The sequence below is a fragment of the Microsporum canis genome, genomic scaffold, assembly GCF_000151145.1.
Source record: "Microsporum canis CBS 113480 supercont1.7 genomic scaffold, whole genome shotgun sequence".
In the NCBI taxonomy this organism is placed as follows: Eukaryota; Fungi; Ascomycota; class Eurotiomycetes; order Onygenales; family Arthrodermataceae; genus Microsporum; species Microsporum canis.
In genome coordinates this window covers 1,860,937-1,881,515 of record NW_003299163.1, presented here as the reverse complement: position 1 = coordinate 1,881,515, position 20,579 = coordinate 1,860,937, and the positions used below count along the sequence as shown (strand labels likewise).

General features: G+C 50.3%; 9 protein-coding genes across 9 annotated transcripts; 3 read left to right on the top strand and 6 right to left on the bottom strand.

Moving 5' to 3' along the window:
• Positions 1 to 40: 40 nt before the first annotated feature.
• Positions 41 to 1,195, top strand: MCYG_07907 (uncharacterized protein; the record flags this gene model as incomplete). Its single annotated transcript, XM_002844078.1, has 1 exon — positions 41 to 1,195. The coding sequence occupies one exon, from the start codon at positions 41 to 43 to the stop codon at positions 1,193 to 1,195; it is 1,155 nt and encodes a 384-aa protein (XP_002844124.1).
• Positions 1,196 to 1,812: 617 nt separating this feature from the next.
• Positions 1,813 to 2,856, top strand: MCYG_07906 (conserved hypothetical protein; the record flags this gene model as incomplete). The annotated part of the gene is made up of 1 exon (XM_002844077.1): positions 1,813 to 2,856. One exon carries the CDS (start codon positions 1,969 to 1,971, stop codon positions 2,854 to 2,856), a length of 888 nt encoding a protein of 295 aa, XP_002844123.1.
• A 565-nt stretch (positions 2,857 to 3,421) lies between these two features.
• On the bottom strand, positions 3,422 to 4,568 carry MCYG_07905 (pyruvate formate lyase activating enzyme; the record flags this gene model as incomplete). The annotated part of the gene is made up of 2 exons (XM_002844076.1): positions 3,422 to 4,126; positions 4,179 to 4,568. The coding sequence occupies 2 exons, from the start codon at positions 4,566 to 4,568 to the stop codon at positions 3,422 to 3,424; spliced, it is 1,095 nt and encodes a 364-aa protein (XP_002844122.1).
• A 452-nt stretch (positions 4,569 to 5,020) lies between these two features.
• Positions 5,021 to 5,593, bottom strand: MCYG_07904 (uncharacterized protein; the record flags this gene model as incomplete). Its single annotated transcript, XM_002844075.1, has 1 exon — positions 5,021 to 5,593. The coding sequence occupies one exon, from the start codon at positions 5,591 to 5,593 to the stop codon at positions 5,021 to 5,023; it is 573 nt and encodes a 190-aa protein (XP_002844121.1).
• Positions 5,594 to 6,402: 809 nt separating this feature from the next.
• MCYG_07903 (uncharacterized protein) lies at positions 6,403 to 7,142 on the top strand (the record flags this gene model as incomplete). Its single annotated transcript, XM_002844074.1, has 4 exons — positions 6,403 to 6,492; positions 6,550 to 6,744; positions 6,808 to 6,878; positions 6,944 to 7,142. 4 exons carry the CDS (start codon positions 6,403 to 6,405, stop codon positions 7,140 to 7,142), a joined length of 555 nt encoding a protein of 184 aa, XP_002844120.1.
• A 513-nt stretch (positions 7,143 to 7,655) lies between these two features.
• Positions 7,656 to 11,853, bottom strand: MCYG_07902 (DNA-directed RNA polymerase; the record flags this gene model as incomplete). Its single annotated transcript, XM_002844073.1, has 2 exons — positions 7,656 to 10,943; positions 11,014 to 11,853. The coding sequence occupies 2 exons, from the start codon at positions 11,851 to 11,853 to the stop codon at positions 7,656 to 7,658; spliced, it is 4,128 nt and encodes a 1,375-aa protein (XP_002844119.1).
• Positions 11,854 to 12,327: 474 nt separating this feature from the next.
• On the bottom strand, positions 12,328 to 13,571 carry MCYG_07901 (DNA-directed RNA polymerase III complex subunit Rpc37; the record flags this gene model as incomplete). Its single annotated transcript, XM_002844072.1, has 4 exons — positions 12,328 to 12,588; positions 12,644 to 12,930; positions 13,000 to 13,494; positions 13,565 to 13,571. The coding sequence occupies 4 exons, from the start codon at positions 13,569 to 13,571 to the stop codon at positions 12,328 to 12,330; spliced, it is 1,050 nt and encodes a 349-aa protein (XP_002844118.1).
• A 421-nt stretch (positions 13,572 to 13,992) lies between these two features.
• MCYG_07900 (sulfite reductase beta subunit) lies at positions 13,993 to 18,795 on the bottom strand (the record flags this gene model as incomplete). The annotated part of the gene is made up of 4 exons (XM_002844071.1): positions 13,993 to 14,013; positions 14,073 to 18,476; positions 18,525 to 18,664; positions 18,765 to 18,795. 4 exons carry the CDS (start codon positions 18,793 to 18,795, stop codon positions 13,993 to 13,995), a joined length of 4,596 nt encoding a protein of 1,531 aa, XP_002844117.1.
• An 830-nt stretch (positions 18,796 to 19,625) lies between these two features.
• MCYG_07899 (conserved hypothetical protein) lies at positions 19,626 to 20,559 on the bottom strand (the record flags this gene model as incomplete). The annotated part of the gene is made up of 2 exons (XM_002844070.1): positions 19,626 to 20,396; positions 20,419 to 20,559. The coding sequence occupies 2 exons, from the start codon at positions 20,557 to 20,559 to the stop codon at positions 19,626 to 19,628; spliced, it is 912 nt and encodes a 303-aa protein (XP_002844116.1).
• Positions 20,560 to 20,579: the final 20 nt, after the last annotated feature.

The following is a 20,579-nucleotide window of genomic DNA, read 5'->3' as shown; positions in this document are numbered from 1 at the left end:
TGCGGCAGGATAAGGCCACAAATCCTCTCAGTATACCTCCATGTCTTTTATCTCTGGAACCGCGTACTCTCTCCCGCCGCTACTAGGTCATGTCAATGCGAGACTGCTGGAGGATCCTCATCCGGTACCCAAGCCCATAAAGGAACCGTCGACCGCTGGCACCAGTCAGCCCGCTACACCGCCCTGGGAAAGGAGCCCAAACTGGGAGTTAAACGAAGAAAAGGAGCGGATGGAGCGGGAAAGGGGGGAGCTCCGCCAAGTTATCACCGAGTGCGAGACCCAAATCGCAAAGCTTTCCGAATACTCGGTGACCCCGAACATACTAGATCAAGATTTAAAAGTCCTCAGCCATTTTGGAGAGGATTTTCGAAGCCGGATTACCCAAATCCTCGATGAATTTAGGGCAACGATGACCTGGTTTAATGCTGAATCCCTGGAGGGCCCCGCCGTCGTAACATGGACGCGGACGCCCGAACAGCGGCTAGCGCTTGCGAAACGGCTGGCGGAAGAGAAAGCCACGATACGCCTGCTGGAGGAGCGTGGCGAGTATGGCGAGATTGTCCACTTGACACCTCTCGAGGAAGGCGATTACACGAAACAACAGAAAGAATACTGGCAGGTCAGGAGCACGGGGTACATTAGAAGACGTGGTCGGCTTGAAGAAGGGCTCAGGACTCTGCGGACCCTATACTGCAGATTCAGAAGCAGAGAGCGTAACGCTTTGCGGACAGACCTTATAACCGTTCCTTCAACAAGCACTCGTCCGATGACGAGGTCGCAACGAACAGCACAGGTTGCAGGCCAACCCCAGCAGCAAAATGTGAGCAAGCGGCGCCAGAGACAGACACAGGCACGACGCAAGATAGCGAAGCATCGTCAATCCTCGGAAGGAACCAATAAAGCTGACGGCACCGATGAGGCGGCGAGCCAGCCACAAGACGCAAGTCCCGTTAATTCAAGAATGAAGCATAACGAGGGCGGCGGTAGGCCTCGACATAGCCCTGCATCTGAATCATCGAAATTATGCGATGATCGCTGTCTGCAATCTCGCTACCGCACGCGTAGATCTAGAATATTCAAGTCCAAAGCCAGTAGGCGGTTGGTGGAGGACAGTACCTCGTCTTCCTCTAGCAACATTTCACTACGAAGAAGCACACGGATATCGAGGCCACCAGAAAGATTCTACCCTAGATAAGAGAACATTGTACTCCATCTTTCCCCAGCATATAGTCGTTGTACGTACAGAGTACTACTGATCTCTTCTTCAACTTTTAGCTATAGCATTACTAGCCATGTGGCTACAGTACGATGTTCTTCAGTCATGAGCATCGTATCCGTACATTTGAGATGAAATTCCGTCAGATGGGCTGATCGCGTCTACACATCGCAACGCAAAGGCTATACGTGTACTTTACAGTAAATATCAGTCGACTAATTCCGTGGTCTTTCTATAGGGTCTTCACAGCATTAGTGTTAATCTCGTCTACAGACATAGGCCCCTGGGCACATCTTTTTCCAGACCCGCCATCTGCATCCTCCCTGGTACATCACAGTAACACTTGGGGTTGACCAGATGATTACCGCGCTCGTCATCGAAGCTGATAAATTTACCGCAAGGCACACATTTATAGAATGGACGGCCGGCATTTCCTTTACGATTCGAACGTCGGGCTACTTAACGTGTCCCGACATGCCAACGCGACTAGTCGCATCGCCCATCCAAGGTGAGTCAGTCACACGATAGGTACTCAACCAAGTTATTAAGTATAAGTAGAACAGTACATTCCAGTCTGCCAATTCTATCATAAAGATAAAAACATTATATCCGCCCTAACATTAATATTTTTTGCTATATATTCGATCATGAATTCGTTGCCGCGATTCTCCATTACAGAATTCTGGTTTGACACCCTCAAAAAAGAATCTAAAATGACTGTGAGATGCAGCGGAAGGTGTTATTACATCGTTATGCTGCCTGATAAGCTCCGTGGCTGTCCCGCCATTTTAAAACAATATCTTCGATTTGCTGAAGTAGCGGAAGCGGAAGATAGTGTCGACGGCCTGACTATCGACGATTTTCAAGACTGGGCGATAGAGCCTTTCCTTCCAATATTTCGAGATGCCGAACTAAGTGCGGATAAACGACAGCGTTATACCCTCTACGACTATCTTAATCTAGAGATATTTTACTATTCACTTCTAGCAATCAATAATACCCTCGTCCCCTGCCCAGACGAACCAGCTTTATCACAAAGACCACATGGAGTTGATCTGCATGGCTATGAACTCAGCTCAGTGTACCACTCATATCAGCCGGTACAAGTACAAATTTGTCCCAATAATCCTAACTCTGAGGGTGCCCTCGTCGAGCTCCCCGAGAAGGTGCTCGTGGACGGGAGGACTTGCTTCTTTAAGCTATTTGGCGCTGGAGAGAGGAGTGCTCTCCGTGAGCTCGAATGCTACAAGCGTATAGGGGACTTGCAACGCAGTATGATGGTGCAGGTTCCTACCTTGTGTGGCGTTGTTCAGGATAACTCGCGGTGTTTGGGGCTGTTGCTCTCTTGGGTTGACTGTCGTCGCATAACATTAGAATGCGCCCTGCGGCCTAGCACGCCAAGAGCTCAAAGGCAGAGGTGGGCGAACCAACTGACAACCACACTGAACCGTTTACATAATGCCGGGATTATCTGGGGTGATGCGAAGCCGGCGAATGTTCTGGTTGACTTCAAGGATGATTTATGGATTATTGACTTTGGAGGTGGATATACTCGAGGCTGGGTCGAGAAGGATAGAGCAGGGACCATCGAGGGTGACAATGACGGTCTAATGAAGATTAAGGATTTTCTTTTGCGATAAACTATTGACCCATGGAGCTAGACAAGGTTTGAGGAGGATTAATATTTGTATGCGTGGTATGCGCAGGCTCTTTCCACGGCCACAACGAGTATGGTATTGAGAGCACTCCATCATCGTCTAAGTTGGGGGACTATGTAAAGAACTACAAGAACAGCTTTGAGCCCTCTGAACCAAGTATGTGCCTTGACTCTTGAACCCCTGACCCATTCGCCGTTGCCATGCGCAAGCTAATGAGGCCAAGGTGAGGACTGGAATGGTCGAAATCTGCTTTATTCCTTGCGGTTCAATACCGGAACTTCCATTTTGATGCAAAATTGCGGTCAAAGAGAAGCCTAGGTTTGGTTGCTTCCCTTCTACTTTCGAAGAAGACTGCTCGTGATTTTCAAAGGGTGTTCCGAGATATAAAGGAGTTATGTCGTATGTACTGTCCAATGATAGTATCATAACCGTTCGAAGTATCCCGTATCCTGCAGAAATAGATTCTAAGCCGGGAGAAGATGATGAAACCAAAGAGGGAAAGGAGATCAGGAATTGAGTTCTACAATTTATGTACAGGTTGATAGGCTTAGAGATGGAATCCGCCGTGTTCTGCGGGTTCGCAGAACCTCCACAAGCCTGCATCCTTGGCTGCGAGTTGTACAGCTCCAAGTTCTCTTTCAGTGACAGGTCTGTTGATATCACTATACCGCACTGCCTGCTCTTCCCCCACACCGTTGCCCTTTCCCCTCCTCTTCTTTCCAACATGTGCATCCGGATGGTACTGTTCCATGATATGTATATACATATCCTTCGATACGTTATTCGCAAGCCACTTGACGATTTCTTTCCCCTCATCTTCCATGCCGGGCATAACAAGATGACGAAGGAGTACCCCCTGCTTCGCGACACCGTCTGCTGTAAAAGATAGATCTCCAACCTGGGCATGCATCGCTTTTATGCTTTCCATAGCCGTGGCGGTATAGTTATCCGCCTTGAGCAGTCGTTTAGAAGTACTGTCCTTCCATACTTTGAAGTCAGGGAGATATATATCTACCAGCCCGTCTAGTAGCCTCAGCGAGTCTAGAGAATCAAATGAAGAGGTGTTGTAGACAATCGGTATCTTCAGCCCGATTTCTCGTGCATGCAGAATCGACAAGACAACCTGGGGAACGACATGTTCCGGAGTAACGAGGTTGATGTTATGAACCTTTCCGACTTCTTGTAGCTTCATATACCACTCAGCAAGCTCCTCAGGGGTAAGGTCGAATCCCTTCCGCTGATGCGCAATGTCCTAGCATTTCGTCAGCTATACGATTGAACCACCGTCGTCGTCAAAAACATACATGATTCTGGCAAAAGACACATCTCAGGTTACATCCGGAAAAGAAAACCGAGCCACTGCCATTCCACCCTTGGATGCAGGGCTCCTCTCCAAAGTGCGGCGCGATGACATTGACCTTTGCTGTCTCGGCTCCAATAAGACAGTGGCCAGTCTTCTCGTACCGGTTCACTCCACATAGCCGCGGGCAAAGGTTGCAGTTCCGCAGATGACCGTATGCCTGAGATCGCTTCTTAGCTGCATCCACAGAGGAGAGAAGATGGTATCGTGGGATATAGGTATCCAGGAGAAATGGGGGTGCTAGATGTAGCTGTCGATGCGGGGGCAGTCTGCGTTGAGAGGCCAGACGCCATCTTGCCTGTGATAAGATGGATGTAGTTCTCCCAACAGGCATCGTGCCTTGTCCTTGTATGCTGGTAGATTCCTACATCTGAACAGGCAAACTGACGATGTTTTCTTCAAGTTGAAGTCGTTAATGTGAAACTCGGATAAGCTTAAGTGGAATAAAGACTTCTTGGCGCGGCGGAAGGAAAAGTTGGGGTTTTCCACTCAGATTTACTTATACGACTACGAAATGATGAAACGCACACAAGTAGAGTGAGCAGTCGTTACAAGATCGATGAAGACGTCTATATGGAGTCAGGTTCATGGACGGTGAGTGGAACATATGCATTCTAGAGATACTTCATAACTAAGAGGCTTAGGGATAAGAATGAAAGGTAAAGATTCGGTCTTCAGGACGAGACTATCTCTGCTCCCTGTGGCCTGGTAGGAAGATATCATGAATAAAAGATGAAGAAGACAGGCCAGGAGCAGAGAGAATATATATGACTTGGTTGAAAATTCTCAGTTAAGACGGACCCTCACCGGCGAATGAGTCCCGGCCGGTGGGATGCCATGTCCGCTCGAAGGTCTGCTTCCAGGCTGAGTCTCTGGTAGACTCTCTGGTCTGCTTCCGGACATTCCGGGCGTGCTGCTGCCGGATGTTCCCTCCCCTTCAAGTCCCTCGAGCCACTGTGCGGTGCTATGTGCCGTCCTTGCTGTGTCCACCGCCATTTTCCGCCTCTCTCGCTCCCGCTGCTTCTTCTGCCTCCTCCGCATGATCCAATACCAGTCTTCCCCAGCCATGCGTTGGTCCTTTCTATCCTCATCGCTCTCCCATGGCTCATCTCCTGGCTTGGGTTTCCCAAAGTTCTCTATAAACTCTCTTTTGGCTTTGCCTCCGTCGTTGTATGATGCCCACATACAGTTCCAGCAAGGACCCTCTATCTCGCCCTGGTACTGAGCGTACGGCCCTTGCCAGTTGTTCTCCTGGGCTTTAGGGCAGTTTAGGCCTGGTGGCTTGTCTTCGCAGGCTACCCAGTCGATGTTCTTCTCGAGGGCACAGCACTTGTACTTGTAGTATTTTCGGTAGCACATCTTGACTCGCGTGCTTCGACAGGGGTGTTTTTGTGACTTTTTCCGTGATGAGATCTAGATATATGGTCAGGCCTAGAGGTTCATATATGTGCTATCTCCATTCCTTCCGGGAGTCTCTCTTATATACCTCTGGACTCGCCTTGTTCCATGGTACGAACAGAAAGGGATGATGTCACCAACAAACACGGGAGAGTCTATCTTACCTTGAGTTCTAGGAACCACCGGGTACGAAGGAAACAAACGCCAGCTATCAATAACGGCAGGGCTATGTTTGACAGGTTGAGCATAAGAGAAGGGCAGTTTGTCAAAGGAAAATGTGTTTGCCCTTGTAGGTTGGTCGGCTGGGAGATCTTATATCTTCATTCCCTTCATTCATTCTCCAGGCAGAAACAAGTGAAGCCTTGAGCAGAAGCAATAAACAAAATAATAGAAAAAGAACGTGAAGCTAGCAAAGTGGAAAGTGAAGCCCTGGTGAAGTCCCGTGATTATCATTTTGGATGTTGATGTTTTCCCTATAGATGAACAAGAAGACATCACAGCCACCCCAGATATCCGTGAATGAGAAGATTCTAGCCTATGAATTTGGTCAACTATAGCGCTAGTGATGCGCTGAAGTCACTTTTCGCATGAATGTCTGGGGTATCTCAAGCATGAAGCCCCTGAGCCCCCTCTGTTACGGCGTAGCTGATTAGCAAACCCCTGAACAAGGCGTTTACCGGGCCAGAAGTATACATGTACCTCTACTCCATGCTCGACTACATGAATAATAACCAGGCAGCAGGTCTAGACTGGTGGTACTGTATTTTTCAATGCAAGGCAAACACGGAAACGGAATCAGAAGCCCTCCAGCATCGCACAAGAATCCGTCCATCGCGCATTGTAACACTCAAGGGCGTCGAGTATGACCAGCATCGGGCAATCCAAGAGTCCTAGACAAAGAATTCACATCTGTATAGACGGCAGGGGGGAAGAGTCAGCTATATAAACCCTCAGCTCATCCTCTTCTACCAAAAGCGCTCCGTCCACGCAATGGCTTCAACATTTACGACGGAGTCAGCATGAAAACTCACGGGCTCATTTGCGCCGCTATTTCTGGCCTTTACATGTCATCTGGTGTCTACGGGGCGAACTTGCGCCGAGTGGAAGGCTGGGTAAGGCAGCTCTCTACACGGCCTTTCTCTGACTGCGCTCTGCTAACCCTCAAACTTGTCTAGGATGAACGCTGTGGCCGGGCATGTACACCAGTGTCGACAGACTGTGATCCGCCTACATGGGGATGCTGGCAGTGCGTGGTATGTGGTTAAGTCAAGGCTGTCTTCCTGACTGCAATGCTAACAGATCGTTGAGTAGAACGGCAGATGCGTTCATTAATAGTATGATATCGGGGAATTTCGGGCATTTCGAGTATTTTCGGGCATTCCGGGCATTCCAGGCATCTCGGGCATCTCGGGCATCTCAAGAATTTCAGGCATTTCGGGCATGGTATGAACAAGAAACATACCGATCAAGGTATATGGGTGCGACTTGGCCGTCATCTTCATCTGTGTGATATCCAGTTTGCACAGGGGTAGCCAGGTCAATCAAATGCCATCCTATCTTGATAAATAAGAAAAAATACAAGTTATAGGTCATAATAATATTCTTGGTATATTTTCAATGTAAATCGTTTGTAAATGTGATGAAATGCATGTTCACTGAGAGTGCTTCGTCTTGTTGTCATATTCGACCGTCAACTGGCTTGACCTGCCCATGAGTGTATAAAAGGGGCTGAAAGAGAAAACTATGGCACAAGATAGCGTATGTATACATCCGACCTTCATGTCTTTGCAACACCAAACACCAATACAACACCGAACGAGTCCCAGAGACGCATGAAAAAGAAAAGGATAGATAAAAATACAAAATCAAAAGATGCAAGTGCAGGAGATGATCTCATGGTATACAGGCCAAAATACAGATAAATCAAACATCCGCGAGATGTAGAAGGAAATCTTATGTACAGGTTTTGAGGGTAGTGCGGGAGACGAAAATCGTGTAGGAGAATTAGAAGCTGGGGTATAATTTAGGAGAAGAAGTACTGGCTTTCTTTGAGGCGGCGGACGTCAAATTCACCCTTTTGAGGGACATCACGGAATGTCAGGGGCAGCCAAACCCAGACTGAGCCAGACTTGGCCTTGGATTTCTTCTTTGGCGTCGTGGCCAGTTCCACATCGACCTCGGATTCCTGGAGGTCTTTCATTTCGGAGATGTCGTGAACTGCATCGACCGCCGATGAGCTGTCCTCAGATGCCAGTGTAGCCTCTAGTGCTTTCTGCTCTTCTGGAGGGGGAACATGTCCCATACCAGCAACACCAAGAGACTGCACTGATACCAGGGCCTCGTCTGCATGCTCGGTATCAGCAAATAGACTGCCTGGAGTGACCATTTTTCGGCCCTTTTCTTGTTCAGCCGGGTCCTCCGATTTAAGCAGCTCGATGCGTGTGTACTCGTCCAATAGCTCGTAGACCTTGTCCTGCTTCCCTGGTCGTCCCTTGGCTGCGCGAAGGGCTTTGATCTTTTTAGCCAAGGGGGTATTAGGTCGGAGCTGGGCAAGGTAAAGGTTATTAGAGTATCTGGCTTTTAATTCAGCGGCCAACCTCCCGACGATGTCATCAGAATGCATGCGAACAAATGCATCACGTAGAACACGGTTCATCTTGTCAATGTCACCCGCATGAGTCCAGAAGGAATCGTGGACGGCGGAGAAACTAAGGCCGAGCTCATCACATTTGATAGCAGAGAGCATCATGTGCGTGGCATCTAGGGAGTGGATGAAGTTAGGCGGGAACGCTTGTAGTTGCTTTCGACGGTTAACCTCGTTTGCTCCACGGATGTCTTTGATAGTACAGAGCTGCAAACTGGTCGGGATCTGGCGGGTTTTCGCTTCTCTGTACGGCTGAACAACCGGTAGTTTTAAAGGTGTGGTCCAGATAACAGAATTGTTGAATTTGAGCTTCTTTGCTATATCAGTCTTGGATGGGGCTTCTAACTCTTTGCGGATCTCCTCGATTTGGCTGGGATTGAGGGAGCGGGTAATTCGGTTCGCACAGTCTCCCAGCCAGAACTGAATATCGTGTGCTCCGCTAAACATGGAATTTAAGGCGGAGAAGATTGCACGGGAAACGTGAACCGCACATTTTGATATCTCGTCGGTCTCCGCTAGCTCTGGATAGTGATCTTCAAGCTGTCGTCGAACCTGCCTGGTGGCACCAATAAAGGTCACACCATAAACGTTTGTCATGACCGTTTGTTTCACAACCTTTCGAGTTATTTTGCCGTCCATTAACTTTGCAATGGGATCGCCAGCTTTAGCATCGCTGGCGATAGAAGCCTTTACGTGCTCAGCAACCGCAGTGTAGATATCGGAAGGCCGATCACCAGGCTCGAGATTAACTTGTCGAGCACCAATCGCATCACCGCCCAACGCAGCATAATGTTGCAGGCCGTTGCAAGAGCCATCCTGGTGTACTGGGAGATGCGAGACGTATTTTGTTGGATCAGGCAAGCTGAGAGCATTCTTCAGCTCTACACAAGCAGCCAGACATTGGAACGGGTCCGCGGCCTTTAGCCACCATCTTCTACCCTTCAGTCCATTATTGGCAGAGTCGAGAATATCGTCAACGTGATCGATGGAAAACTGCTCTCTTTCCTGGAAACTAGCCTTGTCAAATCCGAAAACATTCGAAAGGTGAATTCTCAACCACCTGAGCCCACTTTCGCCTAGTACTCGCCCCTCACTGAAAAGGAGAAGGCCACGGCAGTTGTCCGCTCCCATCTGGTTGAAATAAGGAGGGAGAGGGTAAGCCCGTCCGCGGAAATCCATATTGTGAGGAAGATAAAACGACTCATTGAGGTATGCTCGAGCGATCTCCATTTGGAAATTCAAGTAGCAACGTTGAGAGTGATTACCCATCTTTTTGTTGTCGGCACGGGTCTTCGCACGATAGTAGGCCTTTACAGCTTCACGGTCATCTGCGTCAGGTTTTTCGGGTTCCGTAATATTAAGATTGGCTGCGACGATATTGGCGACTTCTTCTCCAGAATTCCAAGCTTCAAGCATGACATCGAAAACCGGACGGTTGATTTTCCACCCTGTTTTCCCAAGAATTGTTAGACCTTTATAAAGCTCTTCCAGGTCTCCGCGTTCTGATGCGGCTTGGAGGTATTGATTTTGAGCATCATCGTGTCGAGTCCGTACAACTTGAACGGGCTGGGTCAAAAATCCACCTTGGGTGTTTGATACCCACGGCCGTGGCGGCGAGACCATTGGGAGATGTTTGGCCAGTAAATTGCCAGACGGCTCCTTTCGCAGCCTTTCTACCACTTTTTCATGAAGCTGTACGTATCCAACATTGTGTCCCTTTTGTAGCTGGTAAACATGTTGAAAGGCAGGCTCGTTGACATATCTAACTTCTTCCGTTACTGGGTCTTTGTGGGAGGTGGGTATTTCGGCAGTAGAGAATAACATTGAGGATAAGAGGGCACCAATCTTGATTTCAGTAGATGTTGGCCAGTGGACGGGAGGCCGGCCCTCCGTATGCTTTTGCATGTATGACCTGAACTTTCCTGTTGAGTTATATACCTTCATCTGGCGGAATGTCTTGTTTAGATAGTAAGCCTCGTTCTCGGTTTCGGCCTCGTTAACAGCCGACTGTCGTGTAGTTTCGATAATATATTCGTCCTTAACAGCACGACCGATATGGGTGAAGAGAGAGCTCAGTTTGATGCCCTTGTCCATCCCTGAGCTTCCAATAGATCCTAGCACTGACAGGATAGTAACTGCTGCCAGCTTGCTTGGGCCAATAGCCAGCAGGAATGGAATATATTCGTATCGCTCGCTTTCTTCCGGTGTCAGCTTCTTTTTCGACTCGGATCGTTTGGCGAGTTCCAATTCTTCCTTTATTTTACCCAAAACGCCCTGGTACCATTGGTACATGAACGCGTTTAGCCTTGCCTCGACTTGACGCCGTTGTCCGATGACGCCCTCGCTCTCTTTTCTCCAGCGTTCAATGGCCGATGTTAAGGAGTCTTTCTCAAGCTGTTCTTGTCTCAAACGCTTCCTATTCAGTTCTCTTTCTTCTGGCGTTCGTCCCCAAAGGTTTTTCGGTGCGAACTCGGTCGACGGATTGAACAGGGACAGCGAGTCCTTTAGAGAATGAAGTCCCATTCCTTTCTGGTCCGTGTTGAGGACTTCGTTCGGCGGCAGTACAGACTCGTCCGTGACCTTAGGCTTCAAATCTAGCTCCATATCTGGGCCTGCCAAATCGGGCTCAACATTGCGTGCGGGAGCTTCGGAGACATGGAAGCAAATCTATTTCCATTCATTAGACATTGTCATTATCAACCCATTATCAACAAGAAGGCTCAGTTTGTTAACATACCTCAGAGAGCAATCCAATTTCTGACTCAGGCAAGATTGACGACTGAAGTATATCCTCATGAATGCCCCTCGATACCGCAGACTGCCAATACCTTCGGACGGTTCTCTCGCGTTTAGGCCCGGCCAACATCCTCAAGCTCATTCGCAGCATCCACGCAAGAGTAACAGCATCCGGCTTAACCGATAACAGCCCCATATCGACCTCATACCATCTTTGCGCGTACCACACAAGATTTGGTTGCCGGTTAACAATCATATAAGTAATCATAGATCGTAGATACTTGTTGTGGAGATCTAGCAGCTCTGGAGAGTTCTGAGGATATGCGGCAGCAAGACGACGGAGCAGGAGACTGGCACGTTTAAACATTCCAGCCGATAAGCTAACGTCAAGATTGATGAGCATCTCGTCAAGATCGCCACCAATACTCTTTATTTTCCGTAACGAGGCCGGCTTCGAGGATAGGAGGGGATTGAGGATAATAACAGACGAAGCGTCCCGATCCATCGGATCTGACGGGTCAGACAGCGGAGGCCGAGAGGTGAATTGAGGGGGTAGCGTATCCGGTTCTCTCACAGGCTTATATGCATCCATGCCTTCGAACGGGATATATGTCGATTGGGGATCGTCCATTACTCCCCATCTCACCGTCGCGAGAGTACGGGAGGACGGGTGCCCAATGGTCGAGGTCACATTTTGCTTCGCAATTGGACGGATTGGGCCGCATTTTGTCGTCAACTGGGATCGTAAAAGCGCTGGGCATAGCCAGGGAAGCACTAGGTGTTCATGAGATCGTTGTAGCCTGTAAAGGGCATGTTTTCTGTGGGCTACTCTGGAGAGCATGGCTGAGGACGAAAGGAGTGAATTAAAAAAGAATTAAAGGTAATAATACTCGGGAAACAAGCAAATAAACAACATCAGGGTTATCAATTAATAAAACAAGAGAATACAGAAAGAAAAGAAAAGGCCTGGTCGCATTTAACCCACCTTGAAGCTCGCTGGAAGAACTTGAAGAACTCGAAGAAAATTGATAAGATCAAAAAAAAAACTTTCTGGAAGCAGAAAAATTTCGTCCCTGAAGTCACGTGTTGTATTAGTAATAGAGAGTAACGCTAGTCCGAATAAGGAATTTACCCAAGTGACTGCGGAGTGGAAGAATAATGTTCCGTTATATATTGACCGGCCGGCAGAAGAGAAGCAGATGAAAGATAGAGGAAGAATAACACTATATCTTCTTCTAAGTCTAGCATTGGAGGCCTAGATGATAGCAGTTGCATGATAGCAGTTGTGTGATAGCAGTTGTGCAGCCTGGCCTAGTTATATCTGGGCCACGAATATATCATCGTCAACATCATCCTCAGTTTGATGCCTCCCCTTCCTATAGCTACTGCTTGCCCTCCGTCTCTGCTGTCTTCTCTTCATAGCCCAGCCAGTCATTTCCGGCCTGGTGGGATCAACCCTCGGGGCACTCATGCTGTCCAGGTAGTCTTCCGTGGTGATTGCTGACTGGAGCTGAACGGGCTCTTCCAGGCCCTCATTAAACATATATTCGTCGTATTTATCCCATGATTCTTGGTCCTGTAGATAAATATTAGCAATCTGCACAAAATGTAAAGAGAGAGAGAGGGAGTACATTTTCGTCAATCCATCTGTACTTCTCCCACTTCTCGTCTTGAAAGAGCTTGAGCAGTAGCTCGTTGTTTCCAACTGCCCTGGCGCCCTCTGACTCCGCAGATTTGACTTTCATATCGATTGCTCGTGCTTCCATCGCGGCGCTTCTGCTGGTGGAATCATCGTCCATATCTTTCTTGGCTTTTGCCATAGCCTTGCTCTTCACGGCTACTTCGTCGAAGGCATCTATATGATGTAGCTGGGGCTGAAGCTGTACTACGGCCTCCAAAGGTGCGAGATGAAGTTCATCTAAGATAGCCAGCCAGTTAGCTAAACACACTCATCACACACACCAAAAAGGTAGATGGAAACACTTACTGTCCCTGAAAGCAGCCAGCATATAAACCGGGTCACCATCCACGGGCTTTTTTATCCTACCCCCCAAAACCTGTGTGCTCATCTTAACCCCCGCCCTCTTATCATCGTCATCCAGATCCATATAAACATTCATATCATCAGCTATAGAGGGCTCCGATTTTAGTTTCCCAATACCGCCCCCATTTGTATTAAATCCCCCCGCCATCCCATGCGTTCCGTTCTCCTGCGTGATACGGCTCTTCGCCAACGCATTGCCGTATCTTAGACCTTTTGTTTCATCGTAATTTACCACCGTGTCTATAGGTATGTCTATTTCTACCAGTCCGGTTTTGGGCTTTAATCGAAATTCGAGCGGTTTTTGTCCCATAGCGTCATTGTACGGCTGGTCGGCGGGGCGGTCGGGGTATTGAAGGAGTAATCGTCGGATCTGCGAGTCGGTTATGAATATATCGTATGATGCGGTGATCGGGTCATCGTCTTCCTGACTCTCAGCGGCTTCAAATGTACGATGGTTAACCCATGGATGACTCTTAGGAAAGAGGTCAGCTTGTTCTATGAAACTTACGAAACATTGTGAGGTAAACTGGGTATAAACGATTCCTCAGTAAAGGATATCCGAGCTTCCAATGCTCATTCAGAGGATATTAAATGCTATATTCTTGATATCGTTGCTGCTGGTTGTATTTTTTACACTTTAGTTATCAATTTTCTTATCAATCTGCCATCTTCACGCCAAGACGCTAAGCGCCCTCTTCGTCTTCAAAACATAAAACGTCTTTTCTTCTCTTGACACGAACAGATTTCAAGGCATACGCTTCGTTTTCTAGTCGTTAAATATTCCCCGAGTATACCTCCATATGCAGCAAAGACTGAAATAACATGAGAGAAAAAAGACAGGCAAGAAATGATATGTATACAGAAGCCCGAAGCAAACCGCCTTTTGGTTCTATTACATGGAAATAAAAGAATAATTAGAATACCCAAGCATTGCTTTTACTCTTCGTCTTCAGCAACCTGTAGGCACGGCCTGGTTAGCAAGATGCCGAGAAGGAGAGTGGTACTGGTCAACTTACCCCTTCGTGGAAGTTTTTCCCTTCAGTGGTCTCCTTGATCACGCCAGCACGGATACACCAGTCACCGAATCTCTCTGGTTGCTCTCCCTCTGTGTTTCGTTCGAGGGCATATCTCTTAAGTAGGGACTTCATGATCTCGAGTATTTCCGCTTCCTTGATAGAAGAACGGTATAACTTGTTCAACCGTTGGCCATGGTATCCTCCGCCAAGGTACATGTTATACGCTCCATATGCCTTACCCACAAAGGCAACTTCCGCGAGCCAGGGCCTAGCACATCCGTTAGGGCAGCCAGTCATCCTCATCACGATGCTTTCCCTGGAAAGACCGTTTTCTTCAAGATACGATTCGACCTTCGTTATGAGGATAGGCAGGTATCTCTCTGACTCGGCCATTGCAAGGCCGCATGTTGGGAAAGCAACGCAGGCCGAGGACGAGAGGCGAAGGCCGCTGAACGAAGTGTTGTCGAGCTTATACTTGGCCATGAGTGCCTTGACCTCTGGCAGGTCTTCATCTTTGATATTGGAGATAATGACATGCTGGTTTCCGGTGAGACGGAATTCTCCCTTGTTCAGCTTTGCAATCTCACGCAGACCGGTTCTCATGAGGAAGTCAGAAGTGTCTTCTACCCTGCCGTTCTCGATAAAGCAAGTGAAGTGGTTGAGGCCCTTTTCATCCTTGATCCAACCGAATGTGTCCACGTTGGAATCGAACTTGAACGGACGGGGCTCTGCGAACCGGAGACCGACAGGCAGAAGGTCTTCTACTTTTCCCTTGAAGACTTCCACGCCCATGTCATCGACTGTGTACTTCATTCGAGCATGTTTACGGTTTTTCCTATCACCATGATCACGCTGCACGAGCATGATCTTCTCACATACGATATGGGCTTCCTTGGCAGGAACATAACCCAACATGCTGCCCGTTCGAGGATATGTCTTCTTATTGTTATGAGTGACACCCATACCACCACCAACCAGGACGTTGAATCCTTCCAAATGGCCGTCTGCACCTTTTATAGCGATAAGGCCGATATCATGGGCATAGACATCCGTATCGTTATGTGGTGGGATGGCGATTGTGATCTTGAACTTTCGAGGGAGATATGTCGGGCCATACAGCGGCTCATGATCAACGACGGCATCTCCAGCAACCTGCACTTTCTTATCATTCTCATCCTTGAGCCAGATCTCATGATAGGCAGTGGTTGCTGGGAGAAGATGGTCGCTTATAAGCTTTGAAACGGCATGGACTTCACGGTGGTATGCTGACAGCTCAGGAAGACTGCTGCACATGACGTTTCTGTTTACGTCTCCACAGGCAGCGATAGTGGACATCAGAGCGCGGTTAATCGCCTGCATGGCGGCTCTAAGCTTCCCCTTGACAACACCGTGGAACTGGAATGTCTGTCTAGTGGTGAGCTTCATCGTCTCGTTGCCCTGCGCGCTACTGATCTCGTCCATCTGCAGCCACTGCGAGGGTGTCGCAACACCACCAGCGAGACGGCAGCGGATCATGAAACTGTACTTTGGCTCGAGCCCCTGGGCTTTTCGCTCCTCTCTCAGGTCTCGGTCATCTTGCATGTAAGTACCATGGAACTTGGTCAGTTGCAAGTCGCTTTCTGCAAGAGCACCGGTAGACTCGTCGCGGAGGCCCTCAGCAATGGTTCCACGGAGGTAGTTTGACTGGATTTTGATATCTTCATTGGTCAGAGGTGCCGGTTCGTCAGGCAAACCCTCGACATTGTCTACTCCGAGAGCCTGCCAGAGCCTTGGCTCCCACTCTTGATAACCGGTTTGGTAACCGTCTGGGTCCTGGTCGTCTCCCAGGCCGATATCTGTCAGCTTCTTACCTCCAAGGAACGAAAGGCGGGCATCCAAATCCTTAGCGGGTTTGTTGTAGTACAGCTTGTCTTCCTTTCGCGGCCAGTAATGACTGTCACCCAGGCCGAAGATGGAATACTTGATAGAGCTCAAGTCGAGGTCGCCTGCGCTCTTGACGGCTTCCCAGAACCCACGTCCATTCTGTGGCAGTTCTCCCTGGCCTGCCGTGCTGGTGATCAGAACAATGTTCTCCTCCGATGGCAGATCTTCGATGGGATAATCATCCATGGCCATCACCATGGTCTTGAGGCCACGGGCTTTCCCGCGATTACCCAATCTCTTGGCCAAGTTCTCCCCGTTCCCATTATCAGAGGCGAAAAGAATTGTCAGGGGAGCGCCGAGCAACCCTTCCATGAGTTGCTCATAGGCATTCTTTGCAGCTCTCTTCTTCAGCGCTCGTACTTCACTACCGTACGACTCGGACAAGCTTGCAGCGAACTTGGGTTCTCGGTTCATCAGCTGGGTGAGCTGGTTATCTCGGTGAAGGAATTGTTCCAGCTCTCTCCTGATCCTCTCCGAATCCAGCGAGAAGTTTGGCTCTCCCTTTTCGGCGTTTTCTGGGTTCCATCTGTAGAGCGGCCAGTAACCCGCTTCCACTGCTTTCTTGGTCTCTTGCAGGACAGTGAGAGGCGAGTCGCTCTCTTTGAAATAGGGGAGATAGGCAACGACGACGGATGGTCCGTTGAACTGCTCCGCCTCTGCGATTGCCTGCAGAACCTGGGTGTAGGAGCTGTACACGGCGACCGAAGCGACGTATGCATGGCCGAAATTCATCGCGTACAGGCCAATGTCCTTCTTGCGCCGTGTGGGATCGGCCGCGGTACGCTGGGAGTACGGCTGGGAGTCGATTATGAGCATGTTGACGTTTTCATTAGACGCGAGAACGTGATGCACTCCGGAGTTTCCAAGGTCATAAGCCCACGCATCAGAGCCAATTAGCCATTGAGACTCCTTGTAGAAGAGCTCCTTTGACTGGAGCAGTTCTTCCGCCGGGCTGGAACCGTCGGCCGTTAAGGCAGAGATGAGATCGGGAGCGATCTGGTTAGCCTTGACGGGGTTTGCCTCGTTCAACGCCCACTTGGACAGAAGCTGTTTCGATGCTTCGTTGGCGAAACCATTCGCACGTACGGCGTCTTCGACCTCTTGCTTGAGCTGGGTACGTCGTTCCTTTCTGGCCAGGAGAGAGCCAAACCCGTACTCGGGGGAGGCAGAGATGGTCGCAGAAATGTCTGCATCCTGCGAACCCAGCCGGTTGGCAATGTAAAGGCGGTCGCTGAACAGTTGGTTCAGTATCTTGGTGTATGCATTCTCGTTCTCTGGCTGTTCAAGCTGGATTGCCGGTAATGGAACGGACTCGCCGCCAACGTCGAGGTTCTGGACCGGAGCGTCCAGGGTTAGATTCTGGATGATGCCCCTGAGCGCCTGGGATGCGGTTGCTGCCTCTATGTATCCAAGCCTGTAGCCGACCAGGGACGGTGCTTGTCTGACGCCGGATGGTGGCTGTGATATGCTGGACAGGAGATCTAGGAAGGACGGGCCCCATCTTGTGGTCTTGCGGACCTGTTCCAGCACGGCTATGCGTTCGATCGAGTCCGGGATGGCCCTGAGGATCTGGCTGCCTATCCAAGGCCGGTACAGCCTGGCGGTGATGATTCCGACGTCCTTAAAGTCGGCACTTTGAGCCGGGTCGTTTAGGACATCCACGAAGACTCCAGTCGATCCGAAGATGAACACGGCCAGCTTCCCGTCCTCCGGACCGGAGTACTCAATGGCATGGTACTGTCGGCCAACGCGGGCTGCAAAGGCGTCCCAGATTATGTTTACTATCTGGAAGATGTCCGAGGCGTCGACCGGGCGAGTGGTGACCGTCTCGACGGTGGTGGCCGACGAGCTGGGGACATGGCTGTCGATGATACTCCCTCTCCGCGACGAGCCAACGGAAGAGGGGTCGACGCTGGGGACTGCGGATGGAATAGGTAGTGCGGCGGTAGAAGCTGTTGCTGGAGTTGCTGCCGCAGGACTGACCACCGGGCCTCCGAACCCCTGATCAGAGACGATGGCAACCCGCCCCGAGTCCGCGTAGATGGTCTGGGGGACATCCTCGGGCGAGTGGGTAGCTCTGACGGCGCTGACCTGGAGGATATCTCTTACCAGCCCGACGTCTTCCGCCACAACGGGCTCGTCCTTGCTCGAGTTCCTCAGGTCGAAGAAGTGGACGACCCCCTTGCCGGACGTCAGGGCGAGGGCGTGTGCGGTGAGAGCGATGTCATGGGCCTCCTGCAGGGTCTCTGAGTGCAAGAAGGAGAAGCCACACTGCCGGATCGAGCTTATGACGGAGAAGTCCGCGAACTCGGTGGGCTCCAGGTGTACGTGGATGACTATGGGGTAGTTTGCCAGCCTGTAGAGGTGGGGGATGGCGGGGAGCAGGACGGTCGAGCTGGTTGTCACCGAGACCGTCTGGCCGTTCTGCAGGGGATAGTATGCCGACAGCAGGGGGTCTTCATTGTGCCGTACCGCCCGTACCTAGCTACATCAGTGGCTTGGTCAGGTACGCTAGGGTATAGGACTCACCTCCGGACAGGCTTCAGAGAGAGCTCCCTTGGCCTGCTCGACAGCCAACCTGTTGAGCGTGCCGGAGAAGATGGAGTCTCTCTCCAGGGTCGGCTGGACAGAGAGCACGACGTCACTGGAGAGATACGCAACCCTTGCCACTATCAGCAGTCAGTCTCCATCTATATATCTCGACCACAAAGAATCAACGGAAGAGCACAGAAGCACTCCTCTCGACAAACGAGCCCCTCAGAGACGTACCAGCTTCTCCAGCTGTTGCTATGCTCGCCATGTCTGCGTCAATGGCTGCTTTCACTCGGGCTCTCCCCGGAGCTGTGCTATAGATCTATAACCCGGTCAGCATGTCTACCACACGAACCACCACCACGCCAACTCACTCACCTCTAGCACTTGATATCACCAACACCAACAACAACTGAGGATGAGCATCAAGAGAAGAAGAAGAAGAGAAGAAAAAGACCAAAAACTTCGACTTTTCTCTTGAAGCTCGTCGACTTTCCTAATCAGGTGACTTTGATCACGACATCTGCAAACAGTGCAAACTCTTTACTCACTTCTACTTCTTACTCACTTACTACTTCTATGTACTTCTTTCTCTCTCTCTTACTATGTACTTCTTCTACTCTACTTCTTCTTACTTCTTCTTACTACTTCTTCTATCAAGAAGGATTCTCGGACGAGAAGAAAAGCAGCAAAGAATCGACAATGCGGCATTTGCCTGTTCTATTGCGTGATCGTCTTCCTCGGCCCATCTTTTAGATGTAAACTAGTAAAAGGCAGAAGAAGGATCAAAGAGTCTTGGTCTGCGTATTACTTATTGATAAGAGTTGATTTGTCAGGCCGCAGTTCTACAGTGGAGACGGTAAGATGTAGATGATGTAGATAACAGGATAGATGATAGAGCCGCATGATATAATCGTATAAGTATGATCATAGACGAAGAAGAGAGACAAGATATGGCCCGTAACGCCGTGAACGAATGTCAAAAGTGGTTGGTAGCCCAGTTCGCCATGCTGTTTGCCCAAGATATAATATAGAAGTTGTCGATGTACAGAGTGGTTGTATATAGTGTAGGTTGGATGTATATATGTGTGATCCAGGCTAGAACTCCCTCTCGTCAGACTGCTGGTAGAGCTTCAGCGGAGGGACGGGTCGATAGGTCGACGGGGACTGCGGCACAGAGTGAGGCTGCGTCGTCGACGGCGTCAGAGGCACGACGACGGCCTGCAGCACCCCAGGAGCAGGCATGGGCGGGCCCGTACCCGACCGTCGACGTCTCTCCCGCTCGACGGGCCCGCTGCTCTCCGTGGGAACCATCCGGTAGCTCGAGTTGAACCGCCTGTCCACGCCAAACATCCAGTCGTCGTCGTCGTTGCGGTCGAGCCAGTAGCCGCTGCCCACCGACACCATGGCACGACCCAGCTTGCCCTTCCACCCCTGGCCGTCCGGACCGTCCGCCGTGAACGGGTTGGGCTCAAAGTCCGCATTCCCAGCCGTAGAGGTAGACGCGCTGCGGCTGTGCGAGACGCAGCCGGCCTGGTTGGAGGAGCCCTGGCTCCGGCGGTAGAACGCATGCAGCTTCAGACACTGTCTGGCAAACGCCATCATCACAAAGACAAAGTACAGCCGCACCATCCACAGCACGCAGATGATGGCCAGGCTGGGCAGGCTCTCGGGCTGCAGCATCCCGTCCTCCAGCGCCGATCCAGCACTCTTACTCCTCGTGGACGACGACGACGACGACGACGACACAGGCATGCCCTCTGCGTCAATGCCAACCGTCACCGGCGACACGCTGTACCGTCTGTCCAGCACCCGTCGACCAGCAAACCCAACACCCCTCGACGCAGCCACCCCGGGCTCGGAGATCATCTGGAACCAGGTCACGGCGAACCCGGGCCGTGTACGCGGCGTTGACGATGCTGTCGATGAGGTAGAACCACGCCAGGGCCAGACACTGCAGTGGTGCCTGCTTCCTGATGTACGGCGTCAGGAAGACGGTCAGCCCCAGCGCCAGCATCGAGTAGACGTACATCGACAGCTGCACCGGGCGAC